Source organism: Manduca sexta, chromosome 26, assembly GCF_014839805.1.
Source record: "Manduca sexta isolate Smith_Timp_Sample1 chromosome 26, JHU_Msex_v1.0, whole genome shotgun sequence".
Lineage (NCBI taxonomy): Eukaryota > Metazoa > Arthropoda > Insecta > Lepidoptera > Sphingidae > Manduca > Manduca sexta.
The window spans coordinates 4,173,449-4,192,589 of record NC_051140.1 but is presented as its reverse complement, the minus strand read 5'-3'; the positions used below and the strand labels follow the sequence as shown (position 1 = coordinate 4,192,589).

At 34.1% G+C, this 19,141-nt stretch overlaps 2 protein-coding genes across 2 annotated transcripts in view; one reads left to right on the top strand and one right to left on the bottom strand.

Annotated features, from left to right (window-relative positions):
* The first annotated feature begins 1,183 nt into the window (after positions 1 to 1,183).
* LOC115454140 (serine protease snake-like) lies at positions 1,184 to 12,253 on the top strand. The gene is made up of 10 exons (XM_037443229.1): positions 1,184 to 1,301; positions 5,196 to 5,296; positions 5,772 to 5,869; positions 6,890 to 7,029; positions 7,765 to 7,919; positions 8,349 to 8,458; positions 9,000 to 9,152; positions 9,561 to 9,690; positions 10,014 to 10,145; positions 10,595 to 12,253. Exons 1-10 carry the CDS (start codon positions 1,244 to 1,246, stop codon positions 10,760 to 10,762), a joined length of 1,245 nt encoding a protein of 414 aa, XP_037299126.1. The 5' UTR covers positions 1,184 to 1,243; the 3' UTR covers positions 10,763 to 12,253.
* Positions 12,254 to 18,573: 6,320 nt separating this feature from the next.
* The window catches only part of LOC115449840 (1-phosphatidylinositol 4,5-bisphosphate phosphodiesterase epsilon-1), a gene marked incomplete in the record, with an annotated part of 44,250 nt that continues 43,682 nt past the window's right edge, over positions 18,574 to 19,141 (bottom strand). The window contains 1 exon segment of the mRNA XM_037443083.1: positions 18,574 to 19,065.

Below are 19,141 nucleotides of genomic sequence, written 5' to 3'. Positions count from 1 at the left end.
CGTACATATGACGTCGATAAAGTGAAAACGATGTGCACCCGTGGCGTATTCGCTACGCCTCTGTTCCGGTGTCAAGTCGCACGCCATTCATCAGTAGAATTAATATTGAAATATCCGAAACGACTTTTGTATGTATAATGCAAATAGTACATTTAGTGGCTCCAAATTTAAAATTTTTAGATATCCTTTCTGTCAGAGACAGGCAACAGGGGTTAAATTAAAAGTGGGTACATATAAAAATATAAAAAAAATAATGATCCTCCGATGGCAAAGCTCAAAGCCCAGGCCACCGGCGGTTAGGGATTCAAAGTGAGGAATCTCTTGACAATGCGCGCCGTGTCAAGCAATACTGCCTTCTGCATCTGGCTTCCGACCCAACGGCCAATTGAGAGTTTCCGAAGATGTTAGTCGAGGCTCTTTGGTATCAACCCATGCGCAGAAACGATAATCGGGACAATAATTGTAGAGTCCACATCCCACATGTCGGTAACCTCATGTGCCAAGTCTAAATATTTAGACATTTTATCTTTTTCGGCCTTAACAAGGTTATCATCATGCGGAACGGCGACATCAACAAGTATTGCCCGGCGCGACAATCGATCTACTAGCACAATATCAGGCTTATTGGCAACAATTGTCCTGTCTATGATAATAGATCGATCCCAATACAGCGTTGCATGATCATTTTCGAGAACTGGTTGTGGTATATACTGGTAATATGGTACTTCAGAAGACGCAAGACCATATCGAAGAGCAATTTGCTGGTGTATGATCTTGGCTACAAGGTTGTGTCTATGCAAGTACTCGCCGTTAGTAAGATACGAACAACCGGAAATTACATGCCTGATTGATTCACCAGGACGATGGCATGCCCGACAAATATCGACCGTACCGTCCTTCAGGATGTATTTAGGAATAATTATTATTATTCTTATAAATTGATTTGACCTATCATAAGTGCAATTTTCTTCGCCTACGTAATAAATACAGAACTTAATAAAGTAATAATAAAGTATTTTATTTATTTATCATAGATACCACCAGCTTATATACTTTACACATGGGCAGCTTGGTGCGTACCTATAAAACCTACGCACGACCTTATATTAAGTAACGAGGAAGATAAATTTGAGCGGTATGATAGATAGCATTATTTTCTCGTACATAAAATACAATTGTGATTTTAAACGTCAGTATTGTGTAGTTATTATAATAGAGAACACATCTGTGAGCCAACATAATTATGTTTTGCATAACTTTGTTGATTACGTGGTGCATCGTCGTAGGAGCTCAATACGAAGGTAAGTTCAGTGCGCTTAAATTCCATATTCCTGCCATAATTCTAATAAATTTTACAGAGATATACAAATCTATACTATTATATGAAGCTGAAGAGTTTGTTTGTTTGTTACCTTGAACGAACTAATCTCAGAAACTACTAGTTCGAATTGAGAAATTCGTTTGGTGCTGAATAACCTACTTATGGAGGATATAGGCTGTATAGCATCACACTATGGCCAATAGAATGGGGGCATTCATGGAAAATGTTGCAAAGACGAGGGTTTTTCTTCTTTTTGAGGGCTTCCGTTACGTGCGCGCGTAAACGGTTAAAGTTACGTAAAAAAATGTATGATGTAATTGTTCCTCTTAAAAATATCTGTAAAAAAATATATTAAAACAAAGTCCCCCGCCGCATCTGTCTACCTGTCTGAATGCGATAAACTCAATAACTACTCAACAGATTTCGATGAAATATGGTATGGAGATGGTTTGAGACCCCAGGAAAGACATAGGCTACTTTCTATCCCGGAAAATCTCGCCTTCACGTGGGCGAAGCCCCGGCCAAAAGCATGTATACAAATAAACGATATATTTATACACATATATATTATACAGAGTGTTCCAGAAACTAGTGTCAAGCGGAGGTCCAGAGATAGAGCACCTTTGGGGTATCCGAATCACCCCCATGAATCTTCCGCGATTTTTCGAATTATGAATATTTTTCTGAATTTTTGTGAATTTTCAATTTGAACGATTAAATGTTTTCTTTTTAAAAAAGAAGAAGACTTATTCGACATTTTTATTGCAACTAAATTTTCATTAGTTGTATTTTTTTTCTTAAAACAATCAGCTTCGTAACTTTAATGAAAATTTTGGTATATATATACATGTATAATTTAAAATATGATTTAGATACGAATATCTCCAAAATCTCGTTAAATAAAACAAAATATCTTTCTTCACTTACAAAATAAAACGTTAAGAGGATAAACATAATATACTGATATAATTTTTCAGGAAATTTTACTAAGAAATTTAGAAAAAAGTGTGTATTAATTGTACGCATGTAAGAAGTTATACTTCTTTGGCGAATTTTTCTGCATTTCAATAATTATGGTCTGTATCTATTATTAATTGATTAATTTATTTGTATAGTAAATAATAGTGTAATAATTTAACTAATGACTAGTTAATGTCATGGTGTCGGTATTTCGTGACGGTGTGCACGCGCATCATAAAAATGTACCCTTATAATTTTTCCATAACGCCCCAAAAGAAGTATAACTTCAACGATAGCTCACTCGGTCTAGACTTCTGCTGGTGAGGCAGATTACCTAATAATAAGCCTCGTATCCTGAACTGCTTTCACTTTTCCCTATATGAAATACTTCTAATTACAATATATCTCTAAGTTCAGTGTGCCTGTTGGCAAAGGCCTCCTCTAACGATTTCCATTGTGCTCGGTCTCTAGCAACCCTTCTCCAATTCGGACCCGCTGTCAATTTTAGCTCATCCTCCCATCGCTTACATTGTCTTCCTCTTTTCCTTTTCCCATCCCTAGGATACCAGTCTGTTACGATCTTGCTCCATTTCTCCTGGGTACTACGCAGCATGTGTCCCGTCCATCTCCACTTCAAATTGTCAATTCTGATAAGTACGTCTGTGACTTTTGTCTTACTTCTTATAAATGTGTTCCGTCTTTTGTCTTGTTTCTTGATATCTATCAAGCTTCGTTCCATGGATCTTTGGCAGTGTTCTAGCATGTTTCTGTGATGTTTTGTAAGAGACCAGGTTTCGCACCCATATGTGATACAGGGAAGAACGCAGGTATTGAAGACCTTCCTCTTGATGGTGGTATTAAGATCGGTAGATTTCATAATCTCTTTTAGTGACCAATATCTTTTCCATCCATTGGCTATTCGTCTTTTGACTTCTTTAGTAGTTATGTCTGTATGTGAAATGATCTGTCCTAAATAGATATATTCTTCCACATATTCGACAGGTACGTTGTTACTCTTTATTTCATATTTTACTGAGTTTGTTAACAACTTTGTTTTATTTATATTCAAGGATAATCCCACTTTCTCACTCTCGTTTATTAGATCTTCTAACATTTTTTCTAGGTTCTCTGGGTGTTCTTCAAACAAGACAATATCGTCAGCGAATCTAAGATGATTTAGTTTTTGTCCATCAATACGTAATCCATACTGATCCCAGATTAGTTTTCGAAATATAGTCTCCAGCACTGCAGAGAACAGTTTGGGGGACAGCGGGTCACCTTGCCTAACACCTCTTTTTATTTGAAATATCTCACCCAGGGTTTCAAGCTGCACTCTTGCTTTGGAATATATTTTTTTAATGATGTTTATGTACACTGCAGGGATTCCCTGGTTTTGTAAACTCTCCCATATGGCTATATGGCTAATGCTGTCAAATGCCTTAGAGTAATCAATAAAAGCCATATACAACGGTTTGTTGTACTCGTTGTATTTTTCCATAACTTGTTTAACTGTGTGAATGTGATCTATGGTAGAAAAGTTTTTCCTGAATCCAGCTTGTTCCTTTGGTTGGTTTTCGTCTAGTGTGCTACTTATTCGGTCTAAAATAATTTTGGAAAAGATTTTATAAATATTAGACGTGAGGCTTATTGGTCTATAATTTCCTATATCATCTTTTTGGCCTTTCTTATGTATGAGAATGATATGTGATATTTCCCATTGTTCTGGAATATATCCCGATCTTAGGATGCCGTTGAAGATTTTAGTTAGTATGGGAACAAGTTCATCTAAGGTTCCTTTTAATACCTCATTTGTAATTTTGTCAGGACCTGGTGCTTTGTCTAATTTTTGACTTAGTATAGCTTTCCTAGTTTCGCTGTGTAATATTTCGGGTTCTGGGTTCAATAAGGGTGGATCCCCATTAAGGCTTGCTCGACTTACATTTACATTTATGGTGGTATCTTGGTTGGAATATAGATTACAGTAGAATTTTGTAGCTATTTTGTTTATATCCTTTCGGCCTGTCACATTTTTTTGGTTGTTCTTCAGTTTTGGAATCCATGGATTTGATTCTCTTAGTTCTTTTAGAGCTTTTCTAGTTCCTCCTGTTCTCGTTATGTGTTTTTCTAGGGTTTGCAGCCTCTTCAGTTTCCTATCTTTCCTGATGCCTTCTCTGATTTTTTTACTTAAATCACTTATGATTTTGTTGTTCTGTTTCCTTGTTTTATAGTTAAATAGACTTTTTCTTTTATTTATCAGTTGTAGAGTTGAATCACTTAAGTCATACTTATATTGTAGCAGTTTTTGGTTATTTTGGCATATAATTTCATTTTGTAGTTTATTATAGCTTGCTCCTACATCTATTGCGTCGGTTTCTAAAAGTTCTCTGCTAAACTTTGACAAGGAGTTCCCAGTTGTTTACCTATTCACCTATTGCAGATTACCTATTCCTCAATAAATATAATGAAATGCGTCATATTGATATCGGGTTTTTTTGCTCAGTATCAGTTCGGATTCCGCCAAACGGCAATGGGCTCGACCCCATTATATCTTTGTTATTTCAACGCGCTAAACTTGTTTCAATATTTAAATATAAGTAGTTATATATTTCTTATATTTAAATATAGACTTTTACTATATTTTTATGTCATTTATATAATTTTCGATATGGCGATAGGCTCACCCCTATCACATCATGGGAAAAGACAGACATCATATAGATATTTACCTACTTATTAACCTCTATACAAGATAATTTCATTCACGAACATGCGCCCCAGCACACTATGATGGATAGCGTCAGGGAAATGGCAATATTGTTTAATGTTTTGATCAAAATTAAAAATGTTTTGTAGTTGTAAAATATTTTTAATTGATTCACCAATATGTTCAATGTAAATCGTAATCTCATTCTAGGTGACCCATGTGTAGAAAATGGAGTATCTGGAATTTGTATAAATATTCGAAAGTGTGTCAAAGCCACGGAAGATTTCGTACTTCGTAGGAAACACCCGCAGGTAAAATGCTACATGGTAAGGGGTGGTCCATTAATCACGCGATGTTTTTAGTGACTTTTTAACCCCCTCCCGCCCCCTGGTGATATGTGGTGAGGTTTTGACTACCCATCTCCCCTACCCAAAATCGCGTGTATTTTTTTGGTACAAAGTATATAATTATTATTATATTGCAATTTTTAAATTAATTCGCGCAATCAACGAAAAATAAATACACATTTTATCTCATTTCCTCCCCCCTAGTAATATTTAGTAATTTTATTTCCGAACTCCTTCCCCTCTTTCGATATTCACGTGATTAATGGATGATGCCTAAGATTAATTATAAATCTGAAAATAAGGTAAGCTTTCTAGTATTTATATTTTGGCTAAATTAAGAATATTAAATATTTTTACTAGAGCGAGTAAAGGTTTTCAAGCAGCTATGAACAGTTGCAAGGCTTTATTGTAATATTATTTTGAGGTTTATTGTTTGTAGATATGTGGATTTGACAAGTTTGATTCCATTGTCTGTTGCATCGACAATGTGAGCACATCGACTCAGCCGCTGACCCCTATAACCACTACTACGATACGGTAAATGATGTTTTTATTTATCTTAATTACACTTAAGCTCTCAGAAACATTAAAAATTAAAATGTTTAGCCGGTTTATCAAAGGTTGTCGATTAGGAATTATGATTTTGATCAATAACGTTTTATACTTTTACATAATATATTGTATCTTCAACTCAAAAAAAGAAACGTGTAATATTTCCTGAAGAAACAAAATGCCCAGTTCATTGAATTTAGACAAATGATTAATTAGGTGTTAGGTCTTAGAGACTGGCATAATTATGTCGACTAGCGAGGAATAATCTGGACTGTACAGGAAACGTGCACTTTCAATACTAAACAGTAACTTAAAACATTGCTTAATAATTTTTTTAAAATAACATTTAAGTCATTTATTGATTATGTATTGTTGTATATGGAAAAAGATGCCATTTGGAATTTGCTTATTTTACAGCCAATTAAATGCCTTATAAATTGATATCTGAGCGTAATTTTTGTCACAAAAGGCAGATTTAATTAAATGTCACATTTAAAAAAATTGGACGTTGTTTTGTGTTTCTGTAGCGGAATTGAATGTCGGCCACTTTTAATTATTTCCCGTTCAACATTTAAATAGGAACCCAAAACACCGTCAACCAGACTTCAAAATATTGAGCTCATTTTGTATAGACCGGTCCGTCAATAGCTAAACATTATATATATACATACAATCATTGTAACATGTAAACAAATAAATAACACAGAGGTCGAAATGTTTACTATGTAAAATACTTGAAGGGTTTTTGGCTGATATTATACACGGTACCGTGTTTAATAAAAAAATGACGTCACCACACCATGGGGCACACTACTTATTTCCTGCAAAATATTTACGAAGAATGCGTAAGTTATTTTATTCTTGACAATGGAAGTAAGCATAAAATTGATTTTTGCGTAACTTGAGCCCTGAAAGTGCCGACGGTGGGAGTATTTTCGATAGATCGATTACAGGATTATTTGAAAAGCTTATCTAATGATATTAACGCGGCTTCTTTATTCCCAGCCCTATGCAGGTTGTAACTACAGAGAAATCGCCAGAAATACTAGACTCCGACAACTCGACCGAAGATTCACTAGAGAGTGACTGTCCACCTATCGATGCAAACTTGACTTCGCCAAAAACAGGCCAAAAGGCATGGGACAGTACGTACTACCAATTCATTCCAACGGTTTTTCATAGAGTATATAGCGTTCTATTTACAATGGGTTAATAAATGAAACCAAATATTCGTCTACACCTCTGGTAATATTGTTTCATAAATCATCCATGAATAACAAATATTGTATAAAAAAAATCCAGGTTACCTTTTTTTATTGATTTGGATGACGAGACGAGTTTACCGTTCGCCTAGTGGTAAGCTATACAACCGCCCATAAACAGTAGAAACACCATCCAACACCTTGAATTACAAAGTATTGTTTGGTATTCCACAGCGCGTCCCATTGTAAGACATGAGATGTTAAGTTTTATAATGTCCAGTACTTAGTTACACTGGCCACAATATTCTTTTAACTGAAACACCATAATGATTACACACTGCTGCTTGACGGCAGAAATAGGCATTGCGGTGGCACCTACAGTAAAGTAGTAACAGTAACTTTTCAGTATTAGTAGCATTTAAAACCGGGCTGTTCAGCCACACTAACCTATATATATATATATTTATATATATATATAACCTAATATATATAACCTATATTTATATATATATATATATATATATATATATATATATACATATATATATATAGGTTAGTCATATATATATAAATAATAAACGAACGAATGCATAATGCAAACTGTTCATGCATACTTGGTAATGAATTAGACTCCTCCATTTTATGATTTGTTTGCAGATTTTATGTTTATTTTTCTAGAGTGTTTGGAGTACCAGGAGCAACTAGTGTATCCTTGCGAAAGAACCAATGCACTGATGAATGAGGTAATGGAAAGAAAAACCAAATGTAATATGAATGCAGACGAACTTATTGTAGGAGGACAGAATGCTTCAAAGAACGAATTTCCTCATATGGTAAGTAGAAAGCGTAAAGTGGACAACATTATTGCTTCATTTACAGATAATTTCTTATACTATAATGAATACACGATATTCCTAAGAACAAGCTTTTTGACCGAGACACCACGAGAAACTGCATTTTTCGACTGTTGATGAAATTATGTCAAACTACATATTTTAACTGGAAGCGCCTCCACCAGCTGACTCCGCCGCGTGGCTATTGGAAACGGCCTTCCACGGAAAGTCTTCCATGGTGCCCCTTCAGTCCAGTATGTTGGCTATGTAGTTGGGTATAAATATTAACTATCAGACTTTGCGCCAATTCCCTAAAATTATAATTAGGATAAAGTTTTTTTTCAGCTTTAATTTGATAATCAGTTAAAATTTGGTTCCCGCAAGATGCCGTAACATACCGAAATTTTATACTATACACGTATTTTCCAGGCGCTGCTCGGTTTCGGTAATGAAGCGTTTGTGATATGGAGTTGTGGTGGAACTCTCATCAGTGAAAACTTCATTCTCACAGCTGGGCATTGCATAGGACACAGAGACGCGTTTGTATACTCCTAATAACTGGACTGCCCCGGTGGTGTAGTCGTTATGCGTACGCGCTACGAATACATCAGTCACGCTGAGGCCTTGGGTTCGAACCTCGGGTCGGGCCAAAAACATTGCGACTGGGTTTTTCCAGCTTAAAAAATGCTTAATCGCAGTTCGGAGTCAGGGACTTGGTGATGTGATACCTTCGTGACGCGGAAAGCTCGCAAAGCCGTTGGTCGTGCTCTCTCTCTCCGGTCATATTCGGATTGTCGTGTCACCGAATTATGAGAGTAAAGGAATAGAGATTGTACCTGTATATTACGCACATACATGTGCACTATAATATTTCCTGTGCATCTGGCTGATCCCCATGACATTGGCCGCCGTGGCCTGAAAGAATCCCTACAAGTCGAAGAAGGAATTCATTCACTTCGATGAACATTCGATGTCATATATCTCTAGTTTCAGATTTAAGTTTGCTGAGAAATGTAAAAATATTTATTAGGTATTGAGCGCATATAATGAGCTACACAAATTTATATTATATTTTCGCAGGGGTAGAGTTACGTATGCGTATTTAGGAGCTTTAGCGAGGAACGAAGTCACAGATTCTTCAAATCGGTACGAGATTAAAACGATCCACAAGCATCCAGAGTATAAATCACCAAGTACGTACCACGACATCGCGCTTTTGGAATTAGACAGAAGGTAAGGATTATTATTCAGGTATGACAATTATTCTTGTCAGCCTGTGAGCTCCAGTTACAAGATTTAAACTTTTCAACTAAGTGATGTGGCATATTACTGGTCAGAAATGGCGATGCGAGATTCCGGGAAAGAGAAAAAAATCTTCGATTTCTGTTATTTCGCAAATTTGTTGGTGAAAAAAGCTCCTTACCTAAGTGACACTGCGCGTGACCCGTCCTAAACCGCAAGGCCCCAAGCTGTTGCCAAGCACTGCTGATAGATCAGTGCACTTACTCTAGTATGTAATCAAAATAGAACCACTCAATAATGTATTATACAGAAATCTTTCCGTTTAAACAATTACAATGCCGACAATGTCCATTTTATATTTTATTTTTTAAACACTATTTCAGTATGAGTTAATTTCAGAGTGCTGTTAGATGCGCTGACAAAGCCAGCGTGCCTGCATACCGGAGATCCAATCGGAGATGAGCAAGTGTGGGCGACGGGCTGGGGATTTACCCAGGACGGTGGCTGGAGTGCCGAGACATTGCAGAAAGTGAGTCTATCTAGAACATTAGGTATGAGGTCTATAGGTAATTTTTGTAGGGCATAAGCTGGTAACAGAGCAATTAGGTCATCTGATGGTTAGGGAACTCCAATGCCCATGAATACCTACACAACTAGAAGAATTATAGGCCAGGGAAATTATGGGCGTTTAGGTCTCGGCAATGAAATATACGAAAAGTACGCACCACACAGCATTTTTCAAGATATTATCTGTGAGACAGATCGAACCGGCTCATTCGTGCCGTAAGGTGCTTGCAGCATGACTCTACTAATTTCGTTATTTTCTTACTGTAGTAAATCTATAATTTTCAGGTACAATTGAACAAGTTTTCAACATTTGACTGCTTGATACATTATGCTCCGTTTAGAGAGGGTACGCGAGGATTTGACAAGGATACGCAGATATGCTATGGCCACAAAAGTCAGGCGAAAGACACTTGCAGGGTAATAAGGTTCCATTCGCAAGGTTTATAAGTACTGCAGAGTCGTTTCAATAACTCAGAAAATTTAAGTTACCCGATATTTGTTATCCGACAGCTGATTAAGAAACGAATGGTAAATTGCATGGTAAACATGGGAACAAATTATTTATGGAAAATTTTAAATTTTGTATAAAAAATTAAATTGTTGGACTTGCTGTTAAATGTTGATATAGTAGTGCAAGAAATTACTGTTAGGTACAGTGCTCCAAAACCGCAGCCAAAATGCCTCTCTACAATGGTTAACGGTAAAGGAAAAAATATAAATATGAAAATACATAACATATCGATAAGTCTGTCGCTAGGATGTGTCATTCTCATACCTAACGTTAGCATTAACGATTGTATAAGGCATCTTGGCTATAGCTCGTGCAGTGATAGAATAAAACAAAATTAAACCGTTGCTAATTGCAGGGAGACAGCGGCGGTCCCTTGCAGATCAAACACAAGAAGATCAACTGCATGTGGTTGGTCCTGGGTGTGACATCGTTCGGTAAAAAATGCGGGTCTATCGGCGAGCCTGGAATATACACTAAAGTGTCACATTATGTCCCCTGGATTGAAAGTATTGTGTGGCCTTAGAAGACTGACTGCCCTTGCAATATTCGTCGATAGAATTTTATACACGTATGATTTATATGAAGCTGGATAAATGAAATATTACATTTTTAACGGTTAAAGGAAACGTGAGAATATTTTTTTTTAAGTACGAATGATAACAAAAAATATTTAAAAAGTAATCAGAATACAATGCTTTATAATTTCTCGCAAAACTATTTAAAAACTAGATGACCCGGTGAACTTCGTATCACCTACATACATTTATTATTATTATTCATCGTGGAACGCAATTTTGCCATAACAATACGTACGTTATCATTATCTGTCTCTCGCTAGTCGAGAGTACGGTTTGCACGTGAAGTAGCTCGTCGCACATTTGATTAACTTCGACGATCTAAATCATCCTCTCCGTGGCATTTTGCGACAATAACATTAAATAAATGGCAAATTGATGATAGATTTTAATTATAGTCTTGAAATTTATTTATTTATTTTCTATTTTTGAGAACCAACTGACACTTTTACACTTTATTTATTTCTAAAATGTTTTGTATTTGAAAAAAATAAACCAAAGAAATCGGACCTCATATTACAACTATGAAACAGACAAATTTCTGAACGCACCTATATATGTGACAGCCAGGCTAATTCTTTATTTCTAAAAAGACATCAAATGTTTCATGGCTAGAAACATTTTGTATTGAAAACTTATATTGTCGTTTTTAGTATTTTCCGTTATTTATTATTTATGTTCGTCACCGTTTAATCCATCCCTGGACTTCCACAAATGATTCAAAACCAAAATTAGCCAAATCAGTTCAGCCGTTCTCGAGTTTTAGCGAGACTAACGAACAGCAATTGATTTTTATATATATAGATGTTCACCATCAACGTTTTAATTAATTGTAAAAAGAAATGTATGGTTAAAAGCTAAGACAACATTATTGAATTGAAAATAGGGGGTGTTTAAATTCTCTTATTATATTAGGAGTTACTATTATCCTTTCTCTATGTTTTTGATTCCTACTTTAAAGCTTTGTTTCACACTAGGGAAATCTCTTTCCTTGTTCAGCACTCATATAATCTAAGATTTGCTATAGAAACGTTAACTGAGATTGCAACGAAGATTTTATATGTAATAAAATTATTAATAACCATCTTCGCATAATTTTAAATCAGTTAACAATATCTTATGAGCATACTTGTCAAAAACATTATAAATTTAAATATCCTAAGCATGAATCATATTATGTTAGTAACAGTCAGGTATTATTGTAGTAATAATCTGATTTAGTTACATTATTCTTTTTTTTTTAATGTGTCTACCAAATAACAAATTATCCAAATCCGTGCCGCGATCTCTACGTGCCCTTATTACAATCACAGATCCATCTTTAAAAAAATTTGCTTTAATAAATATATTAGTAAGATAAGGTAAAAATGAAACAGACATGCACAATAAAATAACTGTATATATTCTGTATTTTAATAAAATATAAATATTGTAAGAAACATCTTTATTTTTACTAAATACATCTATTACTAAATATGTACATGCTTCGTTAAAATTGTTTATGTGGTATAAGTTTGAAATATTGATTAATTTCATTTGTGAGAATGTTAATATTAATTACTGTCAGGCTATTTGAATCGACACGCCGATGGCCAACGGCTTATGATAATACAAAAGTTAATTATTTCTCTTCATATAGTAAAGTTTAGTAGTGCAACTAAATTATGATCGTAGGTGACATAATTAAATGACAAAATAATGAATGTACCTATTCAAGAAAGTAAGTATTAGGCTTCAAGAACTGAACATCTATTCGATGTGTCAAGTCAGTAATCAGACAATGATTCTCATGTGACTATTTCCTTTTTCAAATTTAATTTTAATCACATAAATGTTTTAACGAAACATGTATTATATTTTATATACAATAAAGTAAACCATTACAGCAATATGAACAGAATTTATAATTCTATTATAGTGAAACGACTGCTCGTGATATTAAGTAGGCTAATGTTTTATTCACCTTGAACCCTAGATGGAACGCAGGGAATTTGGCGCGGCCAAGTTCCTAAAGATAGAACACAACGTGCTCAATGCTTATGTCATTTTATATCACCATTAATGCAAGACAAAAAGGGAAATAAAACAACTAGCTCCCGAAGTCCACTTGAAGTTAAGGGAAAGGAATTTGAATTCACTATATAATTTTGATCTCCGAACTCCACTTGAATTTTAAAGCAAGGAATTTGAATTTTCTATGAATGCAATATTGATCTAGGATGAAAGTTCTGTAAATCAATACATTAATAATGTCTAAGTACATTGCCTTCGTTTCACCATAATAAATTATTTATAACTTTAAAAATACGTAGAAATTTTCATAAGTTCATTTTATTATACCAGTTTGTGTGGAAACATGATCATTTACGATGTCGGTTAACGAATAGGGATTGTATTAGTACGCAACGGTCGCCGAATATACCGCTACCTAATGTAGTTATCTTCGTAGCTAATACAACTCTATAAAAATTAATATTATGCTTTTATTCTCAAGTATTGCCACCTAGTTTTAAAATTAACTATATGTCTTTTTTAATCCGCCATAAATAAAGTCTCGTAAATATTTGAGAAAAACTGACACACTTTTGCATATATTTTTAAATCCTTCCCAGAAAAACTGCGACATGTTGGTTGGGAAAATTATAACGTAAAGCAATTAGCCACGCTACTCTGATGACAGTTGTACAGAGTAATATTATAAAATACTCTAATGAATTGATATATCTACATTATAAAGAATCTCATTATTAACGTGAATTGAAACTTAAATACAACTAGAATGCACAAAATATATTAACGGTTACCCAAATGTACTTTATTAGCTAAACTCAAATAAAACATGAAAAATACTCATACTTCGCACATTGACTTTATATTGGGATAAATAATGGCTAAACAAGGACAAAGCATTTGTATGAAATAAAAATACAAAAATGTGTAAATATTTTTTTTCATTTCATGTTGAATTGGAAAATTATTTTGATTTTACATTCTACTTTGAAAATTCTAACAAGGGGTTATCCACAAAATTTACAATTTTTTGCAATAAGGTATGCCAAAACTAGTCTGTATACGCAATATTTTATAAATAACATAAATCACGAAAAATATTTTCCAAAGTTCTTATGAATTAGTGAAAAATACACAAATTAATCTTCTTGAAAGGTAAACAAAATAATAAAATGTAGACCATTTTAAATATTTCTGTAGTAAAAAAAAAATATCAAAGCAAATCTTTTGAAAGTTCAAAGAAAATTATAATAGAAAATATATTGCATGGTCAATGTATAAAATACCTACATAATATATTGTTTTTTTCAACAAAAGATAGATATTAACATGTTCCATAAAATATAATATTAACTTAAATTATTTGTTGCACAACATTTAAAAACCATAACTGGAAAAACAGTAAATAATTTGCTTTTTAAAGTTTAGCATTTCATTTAAATATTAAACATTACTGTCCAAGTATTTAGGATGTGTTCATCATTGTTAATTTCGTCTCCCTAATAAGTAAACGTAGTAGTGTTTTGTTTTTATACACTAGGTACAAATTCAATAGGGATGAAAGCAATTTGCTTTTATATGGTTGATGTCGTGTCTAATGTTTTGTTTGTGAATTTTATTAAAATGAACTAGGCTGAAATGTATTGTGGTTCCATAACACTAAAACTGAAACAAATCATACGGGTAACATATTTTGCTTCGGTAAGGCGATCAAATCCAAGGTATTATGTTATGACGTCACATTAATATCTAATGTCAATAATTTATCGTATTAATTGCCGATTAGTTTAACCGTGTAGTCAGTACTCATTGTAATAATTTGACTACAGCATTAGGCATTTGACAATAAATAGTTATTTAACGCTTTTTATTCTATATATAGGCGCCAAAATTAAATGAAGTGCGAGCCAAGCATTACAAATTGTTTTGATCGCTCGCTGTGCTGTATTAGTAAAAAATGGCGCGGATACGTTCTTAAGTTCAGCATCTTAAGTAGTCCTTTTTTTATACGGGCAAAGTTTCCCTACTGCACATAATAGTAACTGGAGTGGGATCTAATATAATGTCTACTGACGAGATATTTATATATATACATAAATATGCCGGCCCGTCTAAAAACAGAATTACAAGATGTCGCAGTACTTACTTTATAATTCAAGTTTTATGAATATTAATAACTGTGGTCTATTTATTGTAACTATTAATTCAACCAACCGATAATAATTTTTTTTCGCTAAGATTCAGTTAGGGCGAAAGTGCTTTCAAACCTATTGATACTACTTTCAATAGCAGGATCGTATAAAATTTATCTATTATTACAATAATTATATTATACAAATTCAACTTTTGGTAAATGTTTCTTAGACATCTTAACACAAGTTAAGGATCGAGATGAGAGAAGCGAATTACATTTATGTATAAAACGCAACACGAATCTTATGACATACCTATTATATTCGCTTCTGTTATCGAAGACTTTATATTGTTTTTATAAAGGCAGGAGCTGAAGATAAAATCTACAAATATAACAAACCTACGTTAGAGTATTGTTATTACCTACGTAATGTCATAATATCAGTGGAATGAAACAGGCACAAAAACTTATTTAAGCTACGAGCTATTGCCCAAAATTTCCAAAATCTTGGCAACGGAGAGGGTTGGATATGATCGCGACTAGGTTACACCACAATAATTTATATCAAGGTTTCTTAGGTTACTTCTAAAGGGCAGGCCGTAATACATACATAGATAAACATACTCTTAGCTGGGATTTCATACTGCAAAAATGACAACATTGCCCATAAAATTATCTAGGCAGCGATTTCTAATCTCTTATCCCGACCCATTAAAATTATTATATTAAATCTTATCATTATTAATAAAATCTCACTATTTTTCGTATCACTAAATTGTGTACGTTTAGATCCATAAAAATATTGAATTGGTGAACAATATATTATATGATACGCTCTTTAGAAATGTCCCGTTAAAGTCATTGAGCATTCCCTTAGAATTTGCTCATTGCTTTATTATATTAATTCTTCAAAAACTACGTTAGTAGTTTGTAATATAAGTAACCACGGGAGTTCACTTTTAGGTTCCTCATCAGATGTATTTATTTTTATTGCACCATTGAAGATTATCCTGCTAATGTCTTTAATTTGAATTTTCCAATACTTTGACGTGATAAAAACGCGTATAAATTTTGAAATATAAGATCTTATTTGTAGCATTTTAAAATGTCTTGATATGGATGCAGGATATGAACATTTGGGACTATAGGTAAGTTTGGTTTAAGAGAATGTTAAAAGTTTCGATATGATTTGATATAAGTACTGACCTCAACGCAGGCTTGATAATGATAGTAAGATCAGGCGGCCCTATAAAGGCTATAGGGGCATATCTGCCTTTTGCATTTACCGGCGTTCCCATCGAAGGACGGCTTTGATAGTCGTATACTGCCGTGCAAAGCTCAAAAGCGGTATCTCAAAAATAATCAAAATTTTGATTTTCATGTCGTCAAATAGCTTAAAGAAATACCCATCCAATGAACTTACCTAAATAACGGTACCTTGTTTATAACTTGTTAAAAAAACCTTAAAAAAAATCTCAATCTCAGTTTTACATACAAAACTATAAAACTATATTTACAAAACTTTGATTATTTCGAAATAAGGTTCCCTGTCATACCGCTTTTGCGCTTAGCACGGCGATATAGGTAAGCAGAGGATTTTTTGACTCTAACGTATACGGCCATGGAAGCTATCCTTCGAATAGAAAGCCCGTAATTGCAAAAAAAAGGATTTGTCCCACTTGACAGAATAGGGACCCATGACCTTATATTGATATCATATTTACAAAAAAAAAAATATGTCAGCATCGATAGACTTCGATGAATATATTTGATTTGCAGATCATCATCTCTGCACAATGTGGAAAATTGGTAAAAATGTAGATCTTAACAAAGTATATAAGTATAACTTATTGCTATGGCAAAGAACATTTGAATAACTTTCTCGATATATTTAAAGCGATTTTTTCCAATATTATTTGGTAAAGAAACCTTCAGTTTTCTAATTTTAACCATATCTTTATGTATTGCAGTGAAAAATTCTTCATCTTTATTAATATTGTCTTCACCTATGTAATTACCGAAGTCATTTACGCTATTCTTTTAATTTTAAAGTCTTTGAAATCTGAAGGTTCATGTTTTCTTTATCGCAAACAGCATGCCTGTTATCGTGAATAATATTTTACTTGAACATTATCCGTCCGTAACTCCACTTCCCTCCGTTACATGTACGTTTGATTCTGTTTCTGCAGTTTCAATATTAATAGGTTTTATATTATGATCCTTGTATTCATTTTCAGTTACGTGCGATTCATCTATGTCTAGGTTTTCATTGGTATCAATAACAATTTCTTCGGATTCCCTGACGTCATTTTCATATTTATTACTCTTACTTGGAACTTTATTTTCATGGAATTCATCCATTTGATTTTTCCATAGAATCGGTTCTGTTAAATTACCAGCATCGCAGAAATCTTTACCTCCTTCGTTATCGTCTTGCAATTCTTCAACATCATCTAGACTTGCCTGCCCAACCTTATATTCTGAACTTCCACCTCTCGTATCACGTTCAATTTTATTAGGACTTTTAATTTTTTCAATTTCTTCAATACTTTCATCAATTATTTCTAATCGCGATTTAGAGAAGAATTTGTGCAGAGATTCAAGCTTATCCAGCGCTCGTTCATTACGGTCAGAAGTGGATGTAAGTGTTGTTTCTTCAGTCATGCATGCAGAGTCTATGCGTCGGGATAAATCTGAAAACGAGTCACTTATGTCGGCTGTCGATGTCGACTTATCAACTTTTTTCACTTTTGGTTTGATTATCATGCTAGGAGGCAAATCTGGGATACAACGTAAATCTATAAGACTAATAGAAGACCGTTTTAAACAAGGACTGATATCAAATTCGGAGTCGTCAAAGTGTCGATCTACCTTTTCTTCAATGTACTCTATTAATTCTTCAGCGCATTGTCTCACCGCTGACATATGATCTTCAGATGATTTTCTTTCACGAGACGATGGTTCATCTTCCTCAATTATATCGGACAGTTCAACACTGTAAGGTAAATATTGGACGCAGTTTATTATAGGCGGATTTGTATATGCATTGAAATTTTCCATATCCTCTTGCTCTGACATTGTATCGTCGAATATTTTCTGCATTTCTTCCACTTTTCGAGCAGCCTCTTCAAATATTTCTTCTAAATCTTGCTTTACAAAACTTAAATCTACGGTTGTCTCTGATATTCTTCGGCTGGTTTGTGTTTTGTCCGATTTTCCATCTTCATATTTATCAATAACAGTATCTTGAGTGTGGGTTAAAGTTGAATCTGATTTTGTTTTACTAATATCACTAAAGGTTTCCAGTTTACTAATAGTTATATCCGATTTACTCTTTTCTGATAAAGAAGGAGTTATGGATATTGATTTCATAGGATTGTATTTATCTTTACCGTTATAATTTTCCATATATTTTAATAACATTTCTACTAAAGTCTCTGATGTTTCCTCTTCAGGCGTCTCGTCAATATAGGATAGCTTAACATTTATATTTGACTCTGATAACGTCATACATTTCTCTGGTTCCCTTATCTCGACGGTTTTTCTTTCTTCAGGTCCGAATAAAAATTCCATAAGAGTTATTTTTCTTCCTTCTTTGTTTTCTGTGTCTTCTTCTTTTCCCATACAGCCAGTCGTAGCTAAGAATTCCATCAATGTTTCCATTTTTTCTTCCAATTCTTTATTTACGTTATGAGATGTATCTTTTTTTTCTTCATCAGGACTTGGCTCACTTTTGAAGCAACTGCCACCACTTCCTTTTCTTTCTTCTTTCTGACTCTTAACAATTGTAAAGAAGAAATCTATTAGATTTGCAATTCTCTTTTCGTTTCCTTCTTCCTCACTCAAGTCTGATTCTTCTTTAACAAGGGGACATGGTTTTGGCTCGTCAAATTTTTTGGAGAAGACTGTTTCTTGTATAACCTGCAAAAGGTCCCGGGCCAATCTGACTGGAGACTTGGAGTCTGACTGAATCGGTTCATATGTTGTGCCTGCCGGGGCTGAGCGTCTTCGGTCGCGGTCTATCCTAATGAAATCCCACAGAGAACCCAACTCTGACGAGAGCGAGGCTCTGTGGTTTGCCAGACTGGTACCCAGCCGGCGAAAGATCTAAAAATTAAACAGAACGCAATTAAGATCTATATTATGTGAAAATAGAGCCATGCTATCCGCAGGCGATTTTCCG